Source organism: Crocodylus porosus, unplaced genomic scaffold (assembly GCF_001723895.1).
Source record: "Crocodylus porosus isolate Cpor-Errol unplaced genomic scaffold, CroPor_comp1, whole genome shotgun sequence".
Lineage (NCBI taxonomy): Eukaryota > Metazoa > Chordata > Crocodylia > Crocodylidae > Crocodylus > Crocodylus porosus.
In genome coordinates, this window is record NW_017728947.1 from 40,481,043 (window position 1) to 40,498,796 (window position 17,754).

Genomic DNA, 17,754 nt, shown 5'->3' on the forward strand with positions numbered 1-17,754 from the left:
GTTCCTTACCTGTGCCGTATTGCTGTCCACCCCCTGTCTTTCACGTTCCCAAAGCTCTCTTTCTTCAGGCTGGGCTGTCCTTGTGGGTGCCACCTGGTTTGGTGGTCCACAGCTTCCCCCACCCTCATCTTCCCTCAGTTGTCAAAGTGTAGTCCATTGCAAGCTTTTCTCCCAGCCAAATCTCTTCTTTTGTCACACTGTTGATATTAGTTAGGAGGGAGGGGTGAACTAAAAGCCTAAACATATATTTCATATCATGGTCAGCTGATGGAATTCAGAGTTGTAGGAGTTCAGAGAGTAATGTAGATTCAGCTGCAGGATCTAATATTTGTAACTATGCGGTGTTCTTTAGTAATCATAGTGGTATTTAGTGATACCACTATGAAATCTATGAAATTAAAATTCATGCCTTAGGGCTGCAATTTCATCAGGCATTAGCAAGGATTTCACCTAAGGAATCCCTGGGTGCATTGCTATTAAGTATTTGATAGCTTTTTACCTGTAACATCAAGTATAGGCCACTGATAGAGGCAGCGCACAAAACTCAAGAGACCAGTGCATTGGGCTCATCGAGTTTGGAAGGTCTTGTGTTGAGCTAAGGCTCCATAATGTAATTGCTGCGGTTGACTCCAGAGAAGTGGAGAGGGTTAACTCCTCTGGTTTTGCCCTTTGACCACTTGAGGATGGGAAGCATGATGAAATACTTTTTCAAAGTATTCATTGGAAACCCATCATGTATAATTGGAGTGAAATAGAATAAATCAAGGCTCTTTTGGTCTGGTAATTCATAATTGAAACCATATTGAGGTTAGGATTGATATTTAAAACAACCCAACCAAAAAAACCCTCCCCACGGGGGTAAAAGGTAAATACATATCTGCTTTGCTTGGGTGTAGGGAAGAACTGTTTAGCTACTGTACAATTCATCATGATATAGTCCTCACCTCTTGGCTTTTAAATGACAGTGGGTTGTCCTTGTTCAAATTAAATATGATTTTGCCAAAATGTCTGGTTAGCAAGCACTCAGTCCGTTGATTCGTGAAAATAAAACATATATGGAGGAGAAAACCACTATTCCTGTTTATGAAACAGCAGAATTTTATTTTCTCCATTGTTTTTGCCAGTTTTTCCTACTAAATGGTAAGTGGGAAATTATTCTTCCTCTACCAAAATATAGGCCTTCTTTTACCAGCATCGTGGTCCTAAAAGCAGCAGCATTCTGTTCCAGCTTGTAATGTATCCTGTCTTCTATTTCTTCAAGTGTCTTTTACACACACTTATTTTTGTTGGCCCATAGTTGGTCTCTTTTTCTATGAAAAATAAGTGAAATATATTTGTTTTAAATTAGGAAACTATTAGGATATGTCACTACCATTACGTAGCGCTAACTGGTTATTGCCTTTAATTTTCCCTTCATATTTTTATAACGTCCACTTAGAGTATAAGCAGTATAAGCATTTGGGGCTGGCACCTTGTCTTAACTGTGTAGCATGTTGCTGTTATATGAATGTTACAACTTTTATAGGAATTGACTGTGCATAGGATCATTAGGAACAGATGTGATTTCTCAGATATCAAATATTCTGGTTTTTCATCCTGGTAAGATTGATTTTTGTGATACCTAATGCACCTCTGCTCTCTCCCACTTGAACTGGTGGCAAGTTTGGGCTTAAGTATCTTGCCTGAAAAGCTCTCATTACTTTGTCCCTATTGCTTAATTGCTCTTAAAATGGAATTGTATTTCATTCAGTAGGGAAGGAGCGAAAGAATAGTTCATGGGTCTGCAGTAAGAGGAAAAATGCATTGCTAGTTGGGTTTTTTTGGGTGTGTTTGTTTTGTTTGTTTTTTTTTGGGGGGGGGGAGATTGATTGTGGCAATCCTGCACAAGCTAGCTGCAATAGTTTGAATCTTTTTGCATGGACATGTCTCTTTAAAGGAGTCTCACACTTCACTAGCTTCAGTTCAGTCTCCCTATCCCTGTCTCTCTCATTCTAGATTCCAGTGCTTTGGCTTTTCATTCTGTCTGCAGAGAACGTTGTCAAACAACTGAGACTGCCAGACCAAATGACATAAGATCCCTGTTAGAGAAGCTGGCATTTGCAACCTGATACTCCTTGCCCATAAAAGTGATTCACAATAAACAACCTATCAATCTTGGGTTAATTACCATGGCTCCTGTAATGAATATTAGCTGGGGGCTTGGGGCAGGGATTGTCTTATCCATAGCTGAATGTCAACACTTTGTCATGGAAAGTGATGGATGATCACTCCACCAGTTCTTGCTCTTCTTTCTGAGAGTGAAAGTTCATATGGGTCTCCATCAGGAGGGTTAATAATGATGAGACTGGAACAAATGTTGACTCACCTCTTGATTTCACCAGTTGCTACTAAATGGGGAGGAGCCATCCATTTCGTGCCTTGATGCTGTAATAGAGATTTAATTAGGTTGCTGTTAGGATAATTGCCTGCATTGTTTGCCTGTCCCTAGCAGAAGTCAGGAAGACTCAAGTGAATTATGGAGGTTTGAATTTACTCGACTTCCTGCAGAAAGTGGGGTCAAGAGGTCTCAGACTGTAGACACACTCTTCAGGCAGGCAGCGGGGGGTTGGTTCTTAATGGCACTTTGGAGATGCCTAAATGCCCTTTTGAAATGTATCTCTCAAATAAGGGAGTTTGGTTTTCTTTCCCTATTAGGGTCCAAGCTTCCAAGTTTCCCTAAGATGATCCTGGCAATTAAATATTATACCCTGCACAGATAGTAATAACAGTTTCAGAGTTAAATAATGTCACATCTAAACCTTTAAGTTTCTGCTCTTATTCTTGCTCTTTTAAGAAAGGATTTAGCCATTAAAATGCCTTGTACAATCTTGGATGTTACACAGTAATACCTTTGGGAGGTGGTATTCCTTACCAGTGGCCTTATGGCTAACAGCCTCTATTATGACACACTACAACCAGAAAGAAGTATGCTAAACAGAGTCAATTTAAGGCAAGAGCCCTTAATTTGGGTCATTATAGTCTCTATTAAATAACAATAAGATTATAAACTCTAGGATTGCTTTACTGGTTATTTCTTGACTGAAGCATGAGATTTGCCTGGCTCTGCTTAATATTCAGCTAAACCTGTGTTGCAAGTATTCATAAAGAGAGATTGGTGAGGGTTGTGAAAGAAGGCTTTTCATCATTACATTGATAGTGGGCATATGTAAAATCCTGATACCTTAGGGAGCAGAGGTTGTTTAAAAACCCTAATAGAATGAACTGTGCTCTGCTAGAATAATTCACCATACAACTTCCTGGAATTGTTTAAAATCAAGGGTCATTTCTCACATTTGGTTTTTTTGTCAATACACAGCAAAGAAAATAAGCTTAAAAACTATCATTTCCTAAAGTGTGAGCATTTCAAAGCAGAAATCCCTGCACAGGTCACTTGTTAACATTATTGTTATAGGCCTGTATGTAGGATTTGATGAGCATCCTGAGTGAGCAAGTCCAACTTCCTACTGTCAGGCAATTATGTAATATATTTGCTCTCATAAACTTAGAACTCATCTTAAAACAAGTTAGGTCTTTTTTCCCCATTTCTCCTATTGGAAGACCGTTCCAGAACTTGACTCCTTGGACAGTTAGAAACCATCAGTCTAAATTTACTTTTGGGCAGTTTATAGCCATTTGTTCTTTTGCCAATATTGTCTTTCAGCTTAAACAGTTTTTCTCAATGTCTAGAGTTTACTTTCCTCCCTGATGTATGATGATGCAGAAAGTAGTCACATCATCTCTCAATCTTTTTTTGGCTACAGTGAGCAAGTCAAGGTTTTTTAGGCTCCTCTAGTATAATTGTTTTGCTATTCTCCTCTTCACCCTAGGTCGTCATACAGAGTATTTCAGTAAGTGGCATGAGTTACAAGGTGGCAGTGGTGAGGGTAGCTGCCTATAGTGTGAAGAGAAAGAATCCAAAGGGCGATGACTAGTTGCTGTGCCACTATCCAACAAACTTGAGCTGATAACTTTGAGTCCATAACATTTGTTTTCCTCCCCGTACAGGCAGAATTCTGGTACGTGTTTAATTGGTATTTCTTATGGTGTTTGCTGGAAAACATTGGCAGTGACTGGGTAGCGTTTCTACACTATTACATTCACCCCTAGTTCTTTGTGGGGAGGATTCAAAAGCTTTCCTGAGAAACACTGTCAGCTACAGTTTTCCCAACTTCCAAACCTTTCCTCCTACTGCAAAATAAATAAATAAATAAATAATTGTTTTCTCCTCTGTTTCCCTGTCCTGCCCTGCTATCTGTGCCTGGACAGCAAGCTGGAATGAAAATGGTTAGAAATGAAATGTCTGCTGTTTCTTTCCCATCTAATGGTTTCTTCACTCTTTCCTTCCCCCACATCTTCACCTCCAAATGAGGTTGGCACACTCAGTGAGAACTGAATAGTCTGTCTTGTTTCTTGCCAATTGAGCTGGCTTCCTTATGCTGGCAGTTCATTGAAATAAGACCTTTAAAGCCTTAAAAGGGATGCCCTACTTAAAATTCAGATGGAGTAAATAACTCTCTGAAATCAATCTTTGCGTCTTACAGATTTTTTTCTTCAATGCTGTAATGGTTTTTTTCCCCTCCATAGAACAAACCAAGTTTTGTTGAAGTTAATATTTTATCCCACTGTATTTCAGTGTCAGCATTTGCTTTTTTATTTGTGTGCCCATTTTGTGTCAGGATTATGTATTTGCTGCTTTTTACTCTCATTTCCCCTCTGAAGTTGTGGCGCTAAGTTGGCTCTCTGCTTTTTGGCCAAGTCTGGTTATAAAAAAAAAAAAAAAAAACCTCAGCAGCAATTAGCAAATGAGAATCAGGCCATGGTAGCTAAGTTTAAAGTGTCTCCCTAATAACCCTTCCCCCACAAGGCTTGCCATCAATTCTTCACTTTTTCTGAAGCTCATCCATGCTTACACAGTTATTGTTAAACAGTGACAGGAATCAACATTAGGAAAGGGATTGGGATGCAAGTTTCAAGGCATTGTGAGTCATGAAAAAGTTGTTTTTTTGTTTTGTTTTTTAAAGGCCACTTTCCCATGAATTGTTCTATTAGCTCAACAGGCCTAACTTGGCCAAATACCAGGTTGGGTGATTATATTCTGATTGCTTAAATCCTCCTTTTTCTGTATTAATTAACCTTGATTTGATCCCTCATCCTCTTTTGTTTTATAGAAATGGAGCAGTGTGAGCAACCCGCTCTTCCTTCCATTGATCCCACCACAGTCTCAAGGCTTCACAGCTATAGTATTGACTTATGACCGGGTGGAGAGTCTCTTCCGAGTTATCACTGAAGTGTCCAAGGTGCCTAGTCTATCCAAGTTGCTGGTTGTCTGGAACAACCAGAATAAGAATCCACCCGAAGGTAAGATCCATCATTCAACATGGATGTTGGAAGGTGGGTAGTACATGTTGGCATGGTGGTGACATTTCACTTGCTCTACACCTGGTGCAAAATAATCTCTATTCTGTGAACTTTTAAATATGTTTTAAAGCTATTTCATATAATTATATTTTTAACCAAGGTCTGCATAATGAAATAGAAAATTGTGCTTGTGTCCTTAATGTTGGCCTCTTACTCAGAAGTGTACCACATGCAGTTTGAGTGGAAGAGTTTTTCTAATAACTGTAAAACACTGAACAAGCGTCATTAACACATTTTGAAGGTGGAGAAAAACAGGTTTGATGTGTTTGCACTCATTCATCCTCTCTTATTAGACACTGCGCATTACAGTGAACAGCTCATGCCACTAAACTTTGTTCTTGGTAAACATAGAACAAATTTGGTTTGATGCAGCAACATATCTGAAATATGTTGTGGTTATAAAATAAGCACGTTTTGACTGATTAAATGAAAGTTTGAGGTGTTTTGGATGTCTTGAAAGAAGTTGTTAGGACACTTGGATGTCATGTGAAAACTCTGGAACTGTCCCAATAAGATGATGTAAAGTCTATTTATTTAAATGTTTATTTTTTTATTTAAAACACAAATGCCATTTATACCATTGATGAGCTAACCTTATGAAGTCTAGAGGATTTTTGAAAATGAGTTTTGTTTTTTAATTCATGGATTTGTAAAATTAATGTGCGCCTGTGAATCCTTTTTAGATGGTTTAAAACCATAGTGCTTTTTCAGGGGAGATTCAGTTCCAAAAGGATATTAAACAGAAGCTTGTTCACAGAATTGGAGAGAGAATAATCATCTGCTTCAAAAAGCAGGACAGCCCCAAATGGTATCTTTCCTTATTTAGTATTTAATATCTTTCTATTTTCCGCCTCCTATTTTCTTGCAAAGTCTTGTTTTCCATTCATTTCTCCACTGGATTATTTGTTCTCTTTCTCTTAGCCTCAGTTAATGCATGAAATCCCTGGTGTTGAATTCTGAATTAAGCTCTGAATTCCAGTGTCTGAGGCCGTGTCTATGGGTGCTTTGCTAGCAAAGATGTACTGAGGTACCATATATGCAAAGTACTTTGAATGTGGATGTAGCTTTTATTAGCAAAATATTGTTTTGTGTATAGCTTGATATAAGCTATGATGTAAAGCAACTCACATAAATAAATTAGATAAAACGTTAAATTGAATTAATCATCACATGGCTTAAGATTCTGTTGCATTTTTGCAAAACTTAGGCTTTGTTGGGATCCATTATTTATTCTGGAGACTTGTTCTAGTTTAAATTGTATTAAACATACATATCTTGTCTCAAACTGTTGTGTACTACTTCTGTGCTAAACACCCATACTATGGCTGTAGAGCAGTGATAACTGAAACAATTCTTGCATTGTGGATGATAGTATTTTTAAATCTTTCAAGATGGAAAACATTGCACAGAATTGGACAAGCTGATTGGGTTGCGTAAGAGGATTTTTTTTATTGAAGGCATATTTGAAATGCAAAACTGAGCTAATTCTTCAGTGGCATTAACTTTACACAGACATCCAGTGCATACCACTGAAACTATTTGACCCAAATAGATTGTTTCCATATAATTCTTCATCTAAGCTTTACTGGAAAAATTGAAACAAGCAACTAATTTGAACAATTTTTTCTATTAATAATTCATCTTTAGTAATCTTAGACCTGAACATTTATTTTGCATGCATATTCATGTTTTCTCCCTGAATTTTGCTCAGATATTGTTGAATCATATGTCGTTGTTCCAAAAGCTTTGGGTCTTTTGTCTCCCAGTAATAGATCTGTGTCCCATTTAAGAGTCTTGGCTGCTGTATGCTTATGTTATAACTAGGGTTGCACTGGAGAAGAAATGTTTGTTTCTTCTGTTGCTCTTAGTTCTCCCTCCACATCTATTTATTTTTCATGCTTTGATAACCCATGTAATCTCCTGGACTGCAGCCTATGAGAGGGCAGTTTGATTAAATTAATTTGTTTTAATTCAGACCCATGCAGTGTGTTCCACCTGGCTATTTGTTGGAGCAGCGGGCCTTGGCTCTACTTAGTCTCTCATTCAGTCTGCCTGTTAGTGATCCTAATCCTTGGACTTCAAAGCTTCTTCCATTTATAGCCTAGTAAAGCCAGGAAGTTTCTGATGGATTAGGACAAGGAATGAGTTTGAAGTTTGTAATGTGCACCACTGGCACCGATAAGGTCTAGTTTATTACCTTACGGTAGTATCTGCACTTTTATGGCTATTCTCTTTTAATTGGTTATAGTAAAGCTGAGACATTTAACCTACTAGAGCATCAAATGCAGTATTTCCTGGTGATTACCGTATAGGGGACACATTTCTATGTGCTGTATGAAGGCAGATCAGAGGTCCTGCTATCAAAGCCAGTAATACTTTTTTTGATATGCATAAATTACATTTGGGGGAAAGACATCACTGTAATTTTCCTTTGTGATGTGCTGTAAATTTAGATTTCAGCTACTGCCAGCTCAAGAGTAATTGCATAAATGAAAACTGTACCAAATATTTTTTTCTTCCTAGTCAATTTGACAGTGGATTCTATAACTATGGGTTTTATTTGTGTAGGACAGCATGTGCTGAAAACAAAGGGAAGCAAAATATACTCTGTTTTCTTCCTCTAGGAAAGGAAAGGGTCATATTAAACACATATTTTAAAAACCCTCTTGATACTTGTTAATGGATGTATAGCTGTCTGAAGTGAGACTTTTATGTAATCAAAACCAACAATCTCAAGCTCCTGATCAATCCAGAAAAAAAGCATTTCATAAAATCAAAGGTGCTACCATGCCTGCTTAAAAACTCTCCAGCCCCAAAATGTAAAATCTAACCTATCAATCTCCTGCTTATTAAAACTTCGGTGAAAAGATGAGCTTTGTAGTGTAGCCAGTAAATCAACCAGTGTAGACTCTGTCCAACCAGGAGTGAAGGAGAATCCAAGTCAAAGACTCTTCATTCAAGATTGCTTGCTCTCTCCTTTGACATAAGAAACTACAGCTAATTTCAGTTGTTGTTATGACACAAAAGTGGACTGGTTTCTAGATATTATAGAATCATAGAAAAGTAGGACTGGAAAGGACCTCAAAAAGTCATCTAATGCAAGACCCTGCTCAAGGTAGGATCATCCCTGTTCTTAAAAAAAAATTAAGACTTGAGTTTCCACAACTTCCCTAGGTAGCCTTTTTTCATGTTTAACTGCCCTCACAGTTACCCTCAAACATCCAACCTAAGCTTCCATTGTTCTCTCCCCTGTACCCAGACCAAATGGTTATCAGCCTTTTTATAAATTCTCTTTAGGCATGTGAAAAATCAAATCCCCTCTCAGTGTTCTGTCCTCCAAGCTAAAAAATCCTACTTCTTCCACTATTTTTGGTCAAGTCACATTTCTGAAACTTCTAATTATTTTTGTTGCTGTCCTTTACATCCTTTCTAAAAGTTTGTCCATATGTTTCTTGAAGCATGGTGCACAAAACTGGATTTATTTTTCCAGGGAAAACCGCTCTCAGACTGAATAGTGTAGAAGAATCACTTTTGACTTTCAAGTAACAGTCCTATTAATACACCCAATATAATACTGCCTTTTTTTTTTTTTTGCAACAAGGGCACACTGATGGCTCATACTCAGTCTTTGGTAAACTATAAACACTAGCTCCTTTTCTGCAGTACTGTAATGTAGCCAGGTGCTTCCCAAGTGTGTATTTGTACATGTGATTGCAAAGTCCTTAACTTAGGATGGAATGCTTGTCCTCACTGAATTTCATTTGATTGATTTCAGACCATTTTCCCATAAATTTGTTATCTTTGCATTTAATATCATCCCTCAAATCATTATTTAAGGTATTAAACAATACCAGGTCTGTGACAGGCTCCTGAAAAACCCCATTTGATATGAACTCTCAATTATACATTGAGCCATTGATGACTGTTCTTTGAGCATCATAATCCAATCAGTTACATATCCATCTTACAGTACTTTTATCTATATCGGTGGTTCTTAACCTTTTAAGACTCAAGGCACCCGTAGTTAGACTCAGGGCCCCTGTTAGACAATGCCAGCTCTTATTTTTCACTCATTTTTTAATTTAAAAAAACAGTAGAGTAATTCTTCTGTTGCAAAGAACTCACGGAGATATCAACAAGTCTGAATGGTTTTAACACTGAATGGATTCCTATTTGAAATCTCGAAGTTTGTCTTGTGGATCATGTCTGCACATGTAACAGTACTAACACTGTGTAGCAACCCATGGCACTCCTGAAAGGAACTTGAGCCATCCCAGGATACTGTGGCACTCTGATTGAGAATCACTGATGTGGGTTGTCTTTCCTTAATTTACTAATGAGAGTGTCATGGGAAACAGTGTTGAAAACCTTGCTAAAGCCAAGGCATATCACATCCACAAAGTCCTTCAGCTTGCTGTATAAGGAAATCAGGTCAGTCAAGCATGAGTTGCTTTTGATGGATTTATGTTGGCTGTTCCTGATTATCTTGATCTTCTCCAGGTGCTTAGAAGTCAGTTCCTTGATAATGCTATAATTTTTCCACTTATTTAGTCAGATTGACTGGTCTGTAATTCTCTCAGTTCTCCTCCTTCCCTTTCTTAAAAATGAACCCTGTATTTGTCGTCTTCTGGTTGTCAAAAACCTCGCCTAACCTTTACAAGCTCTCAAAGAAAATAGCTGTTGGCTCTGCAATTACCTCAGTCAATTCCTTGAGTACTCTAGGGTACATTGTCATCTGACCTTGCTGACTCAAAATCATCCAGCTTATACAAGTAATCTCTAACTCATCCTTTCCCTGCTCTCAGTTATCTCCTCCCCAGCCTGTGCTGCCAACTGCACTGATGTCTGATAATAGCTAACCTGATTTGTGAAAGCTAGTAAAAAAAGAAAACATTAATTACTTCAACCTTCTCCACATCATCTGTAACTAAATTGTCTTCCCCATTTACTAAGGGACCCACATTTTGCTGGCTCTTTCTCTTGCTTCTAACATAGAATGCCTTTTTAGTTGCCTTTTATGTCCCTGGCCAGCTGCATCTCAGTTAGTGCCCTGACCTTCCTGATTTTCTCCCTGTATGTCTGTGTGACAGTTTTACTCATGGCTAGAAACATGGACAAATTTCCACTTTTTATAGGAGTCTTACGTTTCAGCTCATTGAAGAGTTGGCTCTTGTTGGTCCTGTGTTTCACATATGTAACAAGTTAAATGGGATCCAAACCCTTCAATAAACTTGATTACCATATTTACTCAAATCCAAGATGAGGTTCCCTCCCTATTCAACATGAGGGAAAAACAGCCTTATCTTGGATTTGAGTACTGACCCAGGACAAGCAGGTGCTTGTAGCTCTAGCTCCAGCCCCAGCCTTGGCCTGGCCAGGGCTGGGACTGGAGCTGTAGCTGCTACCAGCTCTGGACTAGGACTGAAGCTGTTATTGCCACTGCTGTCTGGCTAAGTCTAGAGCTGGGGCTGGAGCCAGAGCCAGGGCTGTTTCCTGACCAGGACTGGGGCAGGAGCTACCATGTGCTCCATGCCCTGGGCCAGAGCCGGAGCTGCCACATAGAGTAAATGGCTGCAGGGGAGAGGCAAGCAACTGGGCATCAGGCATCTCAGTCAAGTGGCAGCAAGCTAGGCAAAGGGGGGGGGGCAACGGGTAGGGATCATGCTGCCTGCCTGCAGTAGTGGGAGGGATGGGAAAAATTTAAGACAGCCCTCCAATAATTAGGTTCTATACATGGAAAAGCATAACAAGTTATAACAATATAATTAGAATCCAGTTATTAGGGGTTGTTGTCAATTTGAAGTTGTCTTGGATTTAGGTTAACGTGATAGTAAGTAATACAGTGAAATTGTAACTTGTTGGGTCTTGCTTTCTACTGTCCAAAACTCGGTACAAAAGGAAAAAAAAAGTGAGCAGGGAAAGCAGTGCTGGGCATTTTAAAGTTTACGGCCTTTCCATCTTGACTTGTATGAGGAGCAGTGGTGGTGGCTTCTCCTGGACCACAGAGGGTAATAGCAATAGTGGTAGATGGATCTTAGCACCTACCCTCCTCTGACTCAGGCTGGGTCATTCCTACCCATGGTCTGAAAAGGTTGCCAACCACTGGCCTATAATGTGCCCATAAAGGTTCTGTCCTAGGTGAGATTGTGACCCAGGGTATGGCACTGTGCTTTAAATGAGATACAAAGCCAAGGTATTGATCCTTTGCTTTTGAATCCTCATCATGAACAGCATTTTAGGGAAGGAATAGAATTGCTACAAGCAGAGGAATGTGCCAGTAATTTTAAAAACCTTTTATAAGTTTTATGAAAGTTTATTGACATTTATCTTAGTCACACTATTGGATTTTTTGTGTGCAAAAGATTTGAGACAGAATTCCCAATCTCATTAGAATTCAGTGCCTATATGCTGGACCTACAAATACTCTTGACTCCATGGAGGTGTTCTCAACTATATCTTTAGCAAGGCAATCAGTGTTTAAAGATGGTTGTTAAAGGTGGGAAGCCTAGGTGAGACTCTCAATTACATTCCATAAGCAGCATTTCTGGCTTCTAATTTGTACTAACATGCATACAAAAACTAGAACCCTTTAGTTCCAAAATGATACCTTTTATTAAACCAACTGGAAAATGGCAAGAAAATGGTCCTTTTCTGCAAGCTTTTGGGATCAAAGTCCCTTCATCAGGCTCTGGGAAAAATGTAGATGGTACAAGACGGTAAAAAGTCCCAAGAGGTAGGAAACAAACTTCATTTTTGCACAGAGGGAGCTGAAGAGGGAAGGTTGTCCCTCTTGGTCCATGAGAGTGTCTTTGTGAGCTGTGTTGAGTGGCTCTAAGATGTGTTGATCAGGTAGAATTCCTTCCCTGGAAGTGTCAGATGGCAGGCAGGGAGGTAAAAAAAAAAAAAAAAAGCAACCTTCCTTGTTGTTCTGCAATCCCCCACTGGTACACTGAGCCAAACATGATTCTTCCTTTCTGCAGTGTGTTGCCCCCAGCAGTCTTCCACCACCACCAGTCATACCACCTTCCCACACCTCTCCCTGCCAGGCTCAGCCCTGAAATCACCCTCTGCTTCCGCAGTACTGCACTACCCTGATCCCTGGGATGAAGGAAGGAAGCATCATCCAGAGTGAGGAGCTTGGAGACTCTAGTTACTGTTGCAGCTGCAGCAATATGGAGAGAGGTGGCTGGGTGAGACCCTGAGGATCACATGTTAACCAGTTGGACAGCCCTGCTGTAGGCCAGTAGCAAATTTGCACTTCTATAATCTACCTTTATATAGAGCCGTGCAGCATAAGTTGCATGCTCAAACGTCTGGTTAAACCTTTCCACTAGTCCATGTGGGACCAGATGGTAAGGAGCTGATGTTACATGTTTGTTCATATTTCTTTTGACAAAATGTTGAAACTCTTTATATGTGAACTGAGTTTAAATGACAGTGGAATTCTGTTCAGGCACACTTGTCTGTAGAAGTACTAGTCTTGATGCTTCTACCACTGGTTCTGACTTAATTGAATTCATACAGAATACATCAGGCCATTTAGAGTGGTAATTTTGTTGGAATAAAAAACATACGCCATGTCCATAAATGGTCTGTCAGAGACTATGTGGATTAATCTTCAAGAAAGGGAGGAAAGTAGATCCGGCAACTACAGGCCTATCAGCCTGACCTATTCTGGGGAAGGTCTTGGCAAAGATTGTCAAAGAGGCTATCCTTAACAGACTAGCTGAAGGCAATATCCTGAGGGATACCCAGCATGGGTTTGTTGCAGGTAGGTCTTGCCTGACCAATCTCATTTCCTTTTATGACCAGGTGACTTATCACCTGAACAAGGGGGAAGAGATTGACATTGTATATCTTGACTTTAAAAAAAGCCTTCAGTCTGGTATCCCACGATCACCTCTTGGCTAAACTGGCTAACTGCAGCCTTGACCTCACCACGATGCTGGCTGGGGAATTGGCTCCGTGGTAGGACCCAGAGGGGGTGGTGGTTTGACAGGAGCCAATTGTCTATGAAATCTATGAAATTGTAAAAAAGTCAGGTAAAACTTAATTGGTTACTTTGGTGTATATGCAAGTTACTCTGGTGTATATGCTGTGTCTCTGCTTCTATACTGGGACACGTGTGTGCTCAATGAAAACAATTTATTACTGACCCTAAGAAGAGCACACACCAACTGCTGAAATTTCCTTAGCCAGACGAAGGGTTTTTGAACCCGGAAGCTTGCTTAAAATTTTTTTTCTAACTATTTAAGTTGGTCCAATAAAAGATATCAGATTCACCCAAAGAACCTTGTCTTACTAGCCCTAAGACACCTGAAGGTGAGGTGCTATAACAGTGCCTCCTGCGATAGCTACCCCAGGGGAGCTGGCCAACTGTCCACTTTGAATACCACCAGTGTAACTTAGTGTTGTACAAAGCCAGCATAACTTGATATTGTGTTAACGTGTTTGTTGTGTGTTCAGGTCCATGGAAATGAACACTGGTTCTTTGCATGAGGTAACTTTGAAATATTCTTAATTCTTTTTGATCCAGAAAACTGTAACTAGATGCTTGCATACTTAAATCCATCCATTTATCTTAATGTTATTACTTTAGCCAAAACTGGATCATTTTTTTAAGTTGTACAATGGCATTTGTCACTAGCCAAGCTTCAGTTTATCCCACATACCAACTGTCCCTCGTTCACTTTATTATCCCAACCTATTGCTTCATGACAACCTGCATTCACATGCCATTGGAACTTTTGAACCATTGTATGTAGTAAGTACTTAGGATATGATCTTTTCCAGTAACTCTATAGTCATTATTTGTACTTCTTTATTTGGGTTAAAAACTGAAACTAGAAATTGATAATCATTAAACAGGATTTTCCCCCCATAAATAAAGATACTCATATTCTATATGAAAAAGTCACGTGTTAACTTACAGGCAAATCAGCATTTTAGTGTCTAAAGCCTCTTTTGGATGCTGTAAGCTTATTGGCTTAATCAAAGCTTTGGACTTTTGTGCCCTGATAATATTCCAATGAATTCTATAACAATTTATTCACAGCCTATTTTAGCACCATCTCATGAGTTAAACCCACAGACAAGCTGGTAACAAGATGGTGTTTAGATTAACACCTACACTTACTATTTAGCAGTGAGCTTTAGAACAGGTATTACAGGATGTCTCTGCCAGGTATTAAAGCACAAAGACATTGAAGACTCCTAGAGTGTTCATAAATCATTTAGAGGAAAATGACTCTATTTTATTATACCAAAAGTGTTTCTCATCCCAGTGTAATTTGCAAATGTTAAACTCCACACAATTTCTGTGAGCCTGAGCACTTAATTTTTTTAATGCAGTTCAGGGAGTTGCAAGTTACTTCTATGTTATTCAGTAAACCAATAGTAGAGCTGTGAGTAGAACAGTAGAGTCGTGCTTCTCAATAGACTGTTCTAATCCAGGGGCGGGCAATTATTTTGGGTGAAGGGCCACTTACTGAGTTTTGGCAAGCCATCGAGGGCCACATGACAGGCAGCCCAGGGCAGATTAATACTAATTTTCTACATTTTTTAGGGGCCCCACAGGCTGGATACAATGGCCTGGTGGGCTGCATCTGGGCCCTGGGCTGCATTTTGCCCACTCCTGTTCTAATTGCTAAGTCCCACTATCTCCTGATGTTAAGATAACTGGTAAAATGTAAATCCTGTTGGAATTTTTATTCCATCTAGGAGCAGCTGTATGTTCCATGCAAGCAGCATTATTGTGAAAGAAAAAGCAGTCTTCATGCTGAATAATGGAAAGTTTCAAGGACTTTTTCCTCATTAAAAATACTTAAGTGAATAACAACATGGTGAATAGAATAAGCTTTCTTGTTCTTCAAGCTTATTGTTTAGATCCTGGTATACTGGCACTCTACCTCAAGTCTTTTAGGGAAGGAGTCAACAAGGTTTTCTGGTGTGGGAAGCCAGTGACCCAACTTAGGTTGGAGTTTGGACACTAGGGCCTAGCTGCTACTGCTGCTTCTCTAGCTGTGGCATGGCAGAAGCCCTTCTCTGCCCTCTGCATTAAAGCCTTTTCCCCCAGCAAGGCCAGGGCTTCCAACTGCAGTGTGATGTAGGGACAGCCCTGCTTCCAAACCCATGGTTCTGTGGGCTGGATCCAGAGGCTCTACAGGATGAACCTGGCCTGTGGGCCTTAGGTTGCTGACCCGTGTACTAGCATATAAACTGAGTAAGAAGAGTTGCTTTAGATTACCAGTCTTCTTCAGTAAGCAAGATTTATTTAAAAAAAAACAACAATCCATGCACCTTTATTATACAGCTGCAGAAATACAACCGTCCTTTAAACTGTGCTAAAAATGAACTGTTGCTCTGAGAATATATTTTCTACTGCTAACAAATTAGCATGCAAAATTACTCATTTTTCATGCATAAGATATAGAAATCCTGCTTCCGTTATTCTTACGAATGGATAGTGAAATCTACAATTTTCTTGCTGCAAGGGAAGGACAGCATGGCACAGAATTCCTGTATCTTCTTAGGAGTCTGCAGCTTTCAAGTGCTAAACTATTTTATTTGATGACCTGAGTATCTAAGTTAGTAGCTTTCATTTAGCTTTTTATAGATGCTGAGTGAGCGTGAACCCACACTTCTATTATTAATTAGCAATGTAAGAAGATAAAATGCATGAATTCTCCACCTACCCTCTCGCGTTAAGTCTACTTAAGAGCCCCATGGCTGCTTTCATTTCCACGTCACTTGCAGTCTCCCTTTAGCTGATGACCAGCTGTGACTTGCTTCAGAACCTGTGGCACCGCAGCTTAAGTCACTAGTAAATATTGTGAATCATGTACTGCCAGTCATGTAAAACAAGGCAGTCCAACTTCTGTGGTTGCTGGTTGCATGCCCTGAAGGCTGGAAGAGTGGGGGATCGTGGGCCCATGGGCTGCATGTCATATGGATGCTCCCCTTACCACTTCAGCACCTCCTCATACGGGTGCATCCTGCCTCACTGCTGTAAGGATCCTGCATGAATTCTCTGCCTCACCCCTCTACCTCTGCTGAACCATGCATCATATTGATCGTGGAAGGCGGGCGCAGAACGCAAAAGTCAGAGGAGGAGCCCTGAGACTGACTGCTGTTGCAGCCAGAGTGATATGGGAAGTTGCACTTGGCTAGGATTTGGGGGCTGAAATGTACTGCTTGTGGGATGCATGCTTCCCATAGGACACCATTTGAACAACCCTGATGTAAAATGTGATTTCTCAGCCTTAGAGCACAAGGAAGGAGGAGGTCTATAATTGAACCGAACCCTTTGTCGTGTGACAAACAAAGTAAAGTGATGTTTACAAGATCACTGGAATAAAGATGAATTTTACATAGCATCCTGTCTCATACGAATGATATCAGGGTAGGAAATGGAATAATCATTTTTATAGTAAATTCCACTTTGTATTTCTCCCCCTTTCTTTTGATGACCATCCACCTATGCCAATCCCTCCTTCTATAATATAGATCCAAAAAAATCTTCTCTTGAAGACTCTTGGTATGGTTTGGAAAGAAGGTTTTGTTTTCCCAGCAAAGTAATGTTTGGAGACCAGTGCCTATAAAACTCTGTGCAAAGCTCCATGTATGTTTAAAGTACAGGCATGCCTCATTTTATTGCGCTTCGCAGATATTGCATTTTTCACAAATTGAAGGTTTGTGGCAACCCTGTGTCGAACAAGTCTATGGGCGCCATTTTTCCATTGACGCCATTTTTCCAACAGCATTTGCTCACTTCATGTCTCTGTGTCACATTTTGGTAATTCTCGCAATATTTCAAACTTTTTCATTATTATTATATTTGTTATGGTGATCTGTGATCTTTGATGTTACTATTGTAATTGTTTTGGGGCGCCACGAACCGTGCCCATATAAGACGGCGAACTTAATCGATAAATGTTGTGTGTGTTCTGACTGCTCCACCGACCGGCTGTTCCCCCGTCTCTCTCCCTCTCCTCGGGCCTCCCTATTCCCTGAGAGAGAACAATATTGAAATTAGGCCAGTTAATAACCCTACAATGGCCTCTAAGTGTTCAAGTGAAAGGAAGAGTCACACGTCTCTCACTTTAAATCAAAAGCTAGAAATGATTAAGCTTAGTGAGGAAGGCATGTTGAAAGCTGAGACAGGCCGAAAGCTAGGCCTCTTGCGCCAAACAGTTAGCCAAGTTGTGAATGCAAAGGGAAAGGTCTTGAAGGATATTAAAAGTGCTACTCCAGTGAACACACGAATGATAAGAAAGCGAAACAGCCTTATTGCTGATA

At 39.8% G+C, this 17,754-nt stretch overlaps 1 protein-coding gene across 1 annotated transcript in view; it reads left to right on the top strand.

The window, feature by feature from the left end:
* EXT2 (exostosin glycosyltransferase 2) overlaps positions 1 to 17,754 on the top strand; it is a 104,627-nt gene that overhangs the window by 59,140 nt on the left and 27,733 nt on the right. The window contains exon 8 of the mRNA XM_019551522.1: positions 5,208 to 5,397. Coding sequence (XP_019407067.1) covers positions 5,208 to 5,397 — 190 coding nt within the window. The remainder of the gene's footprint in view (positions 1 to 5,207; positions 5,398 to 17,754) is intronic.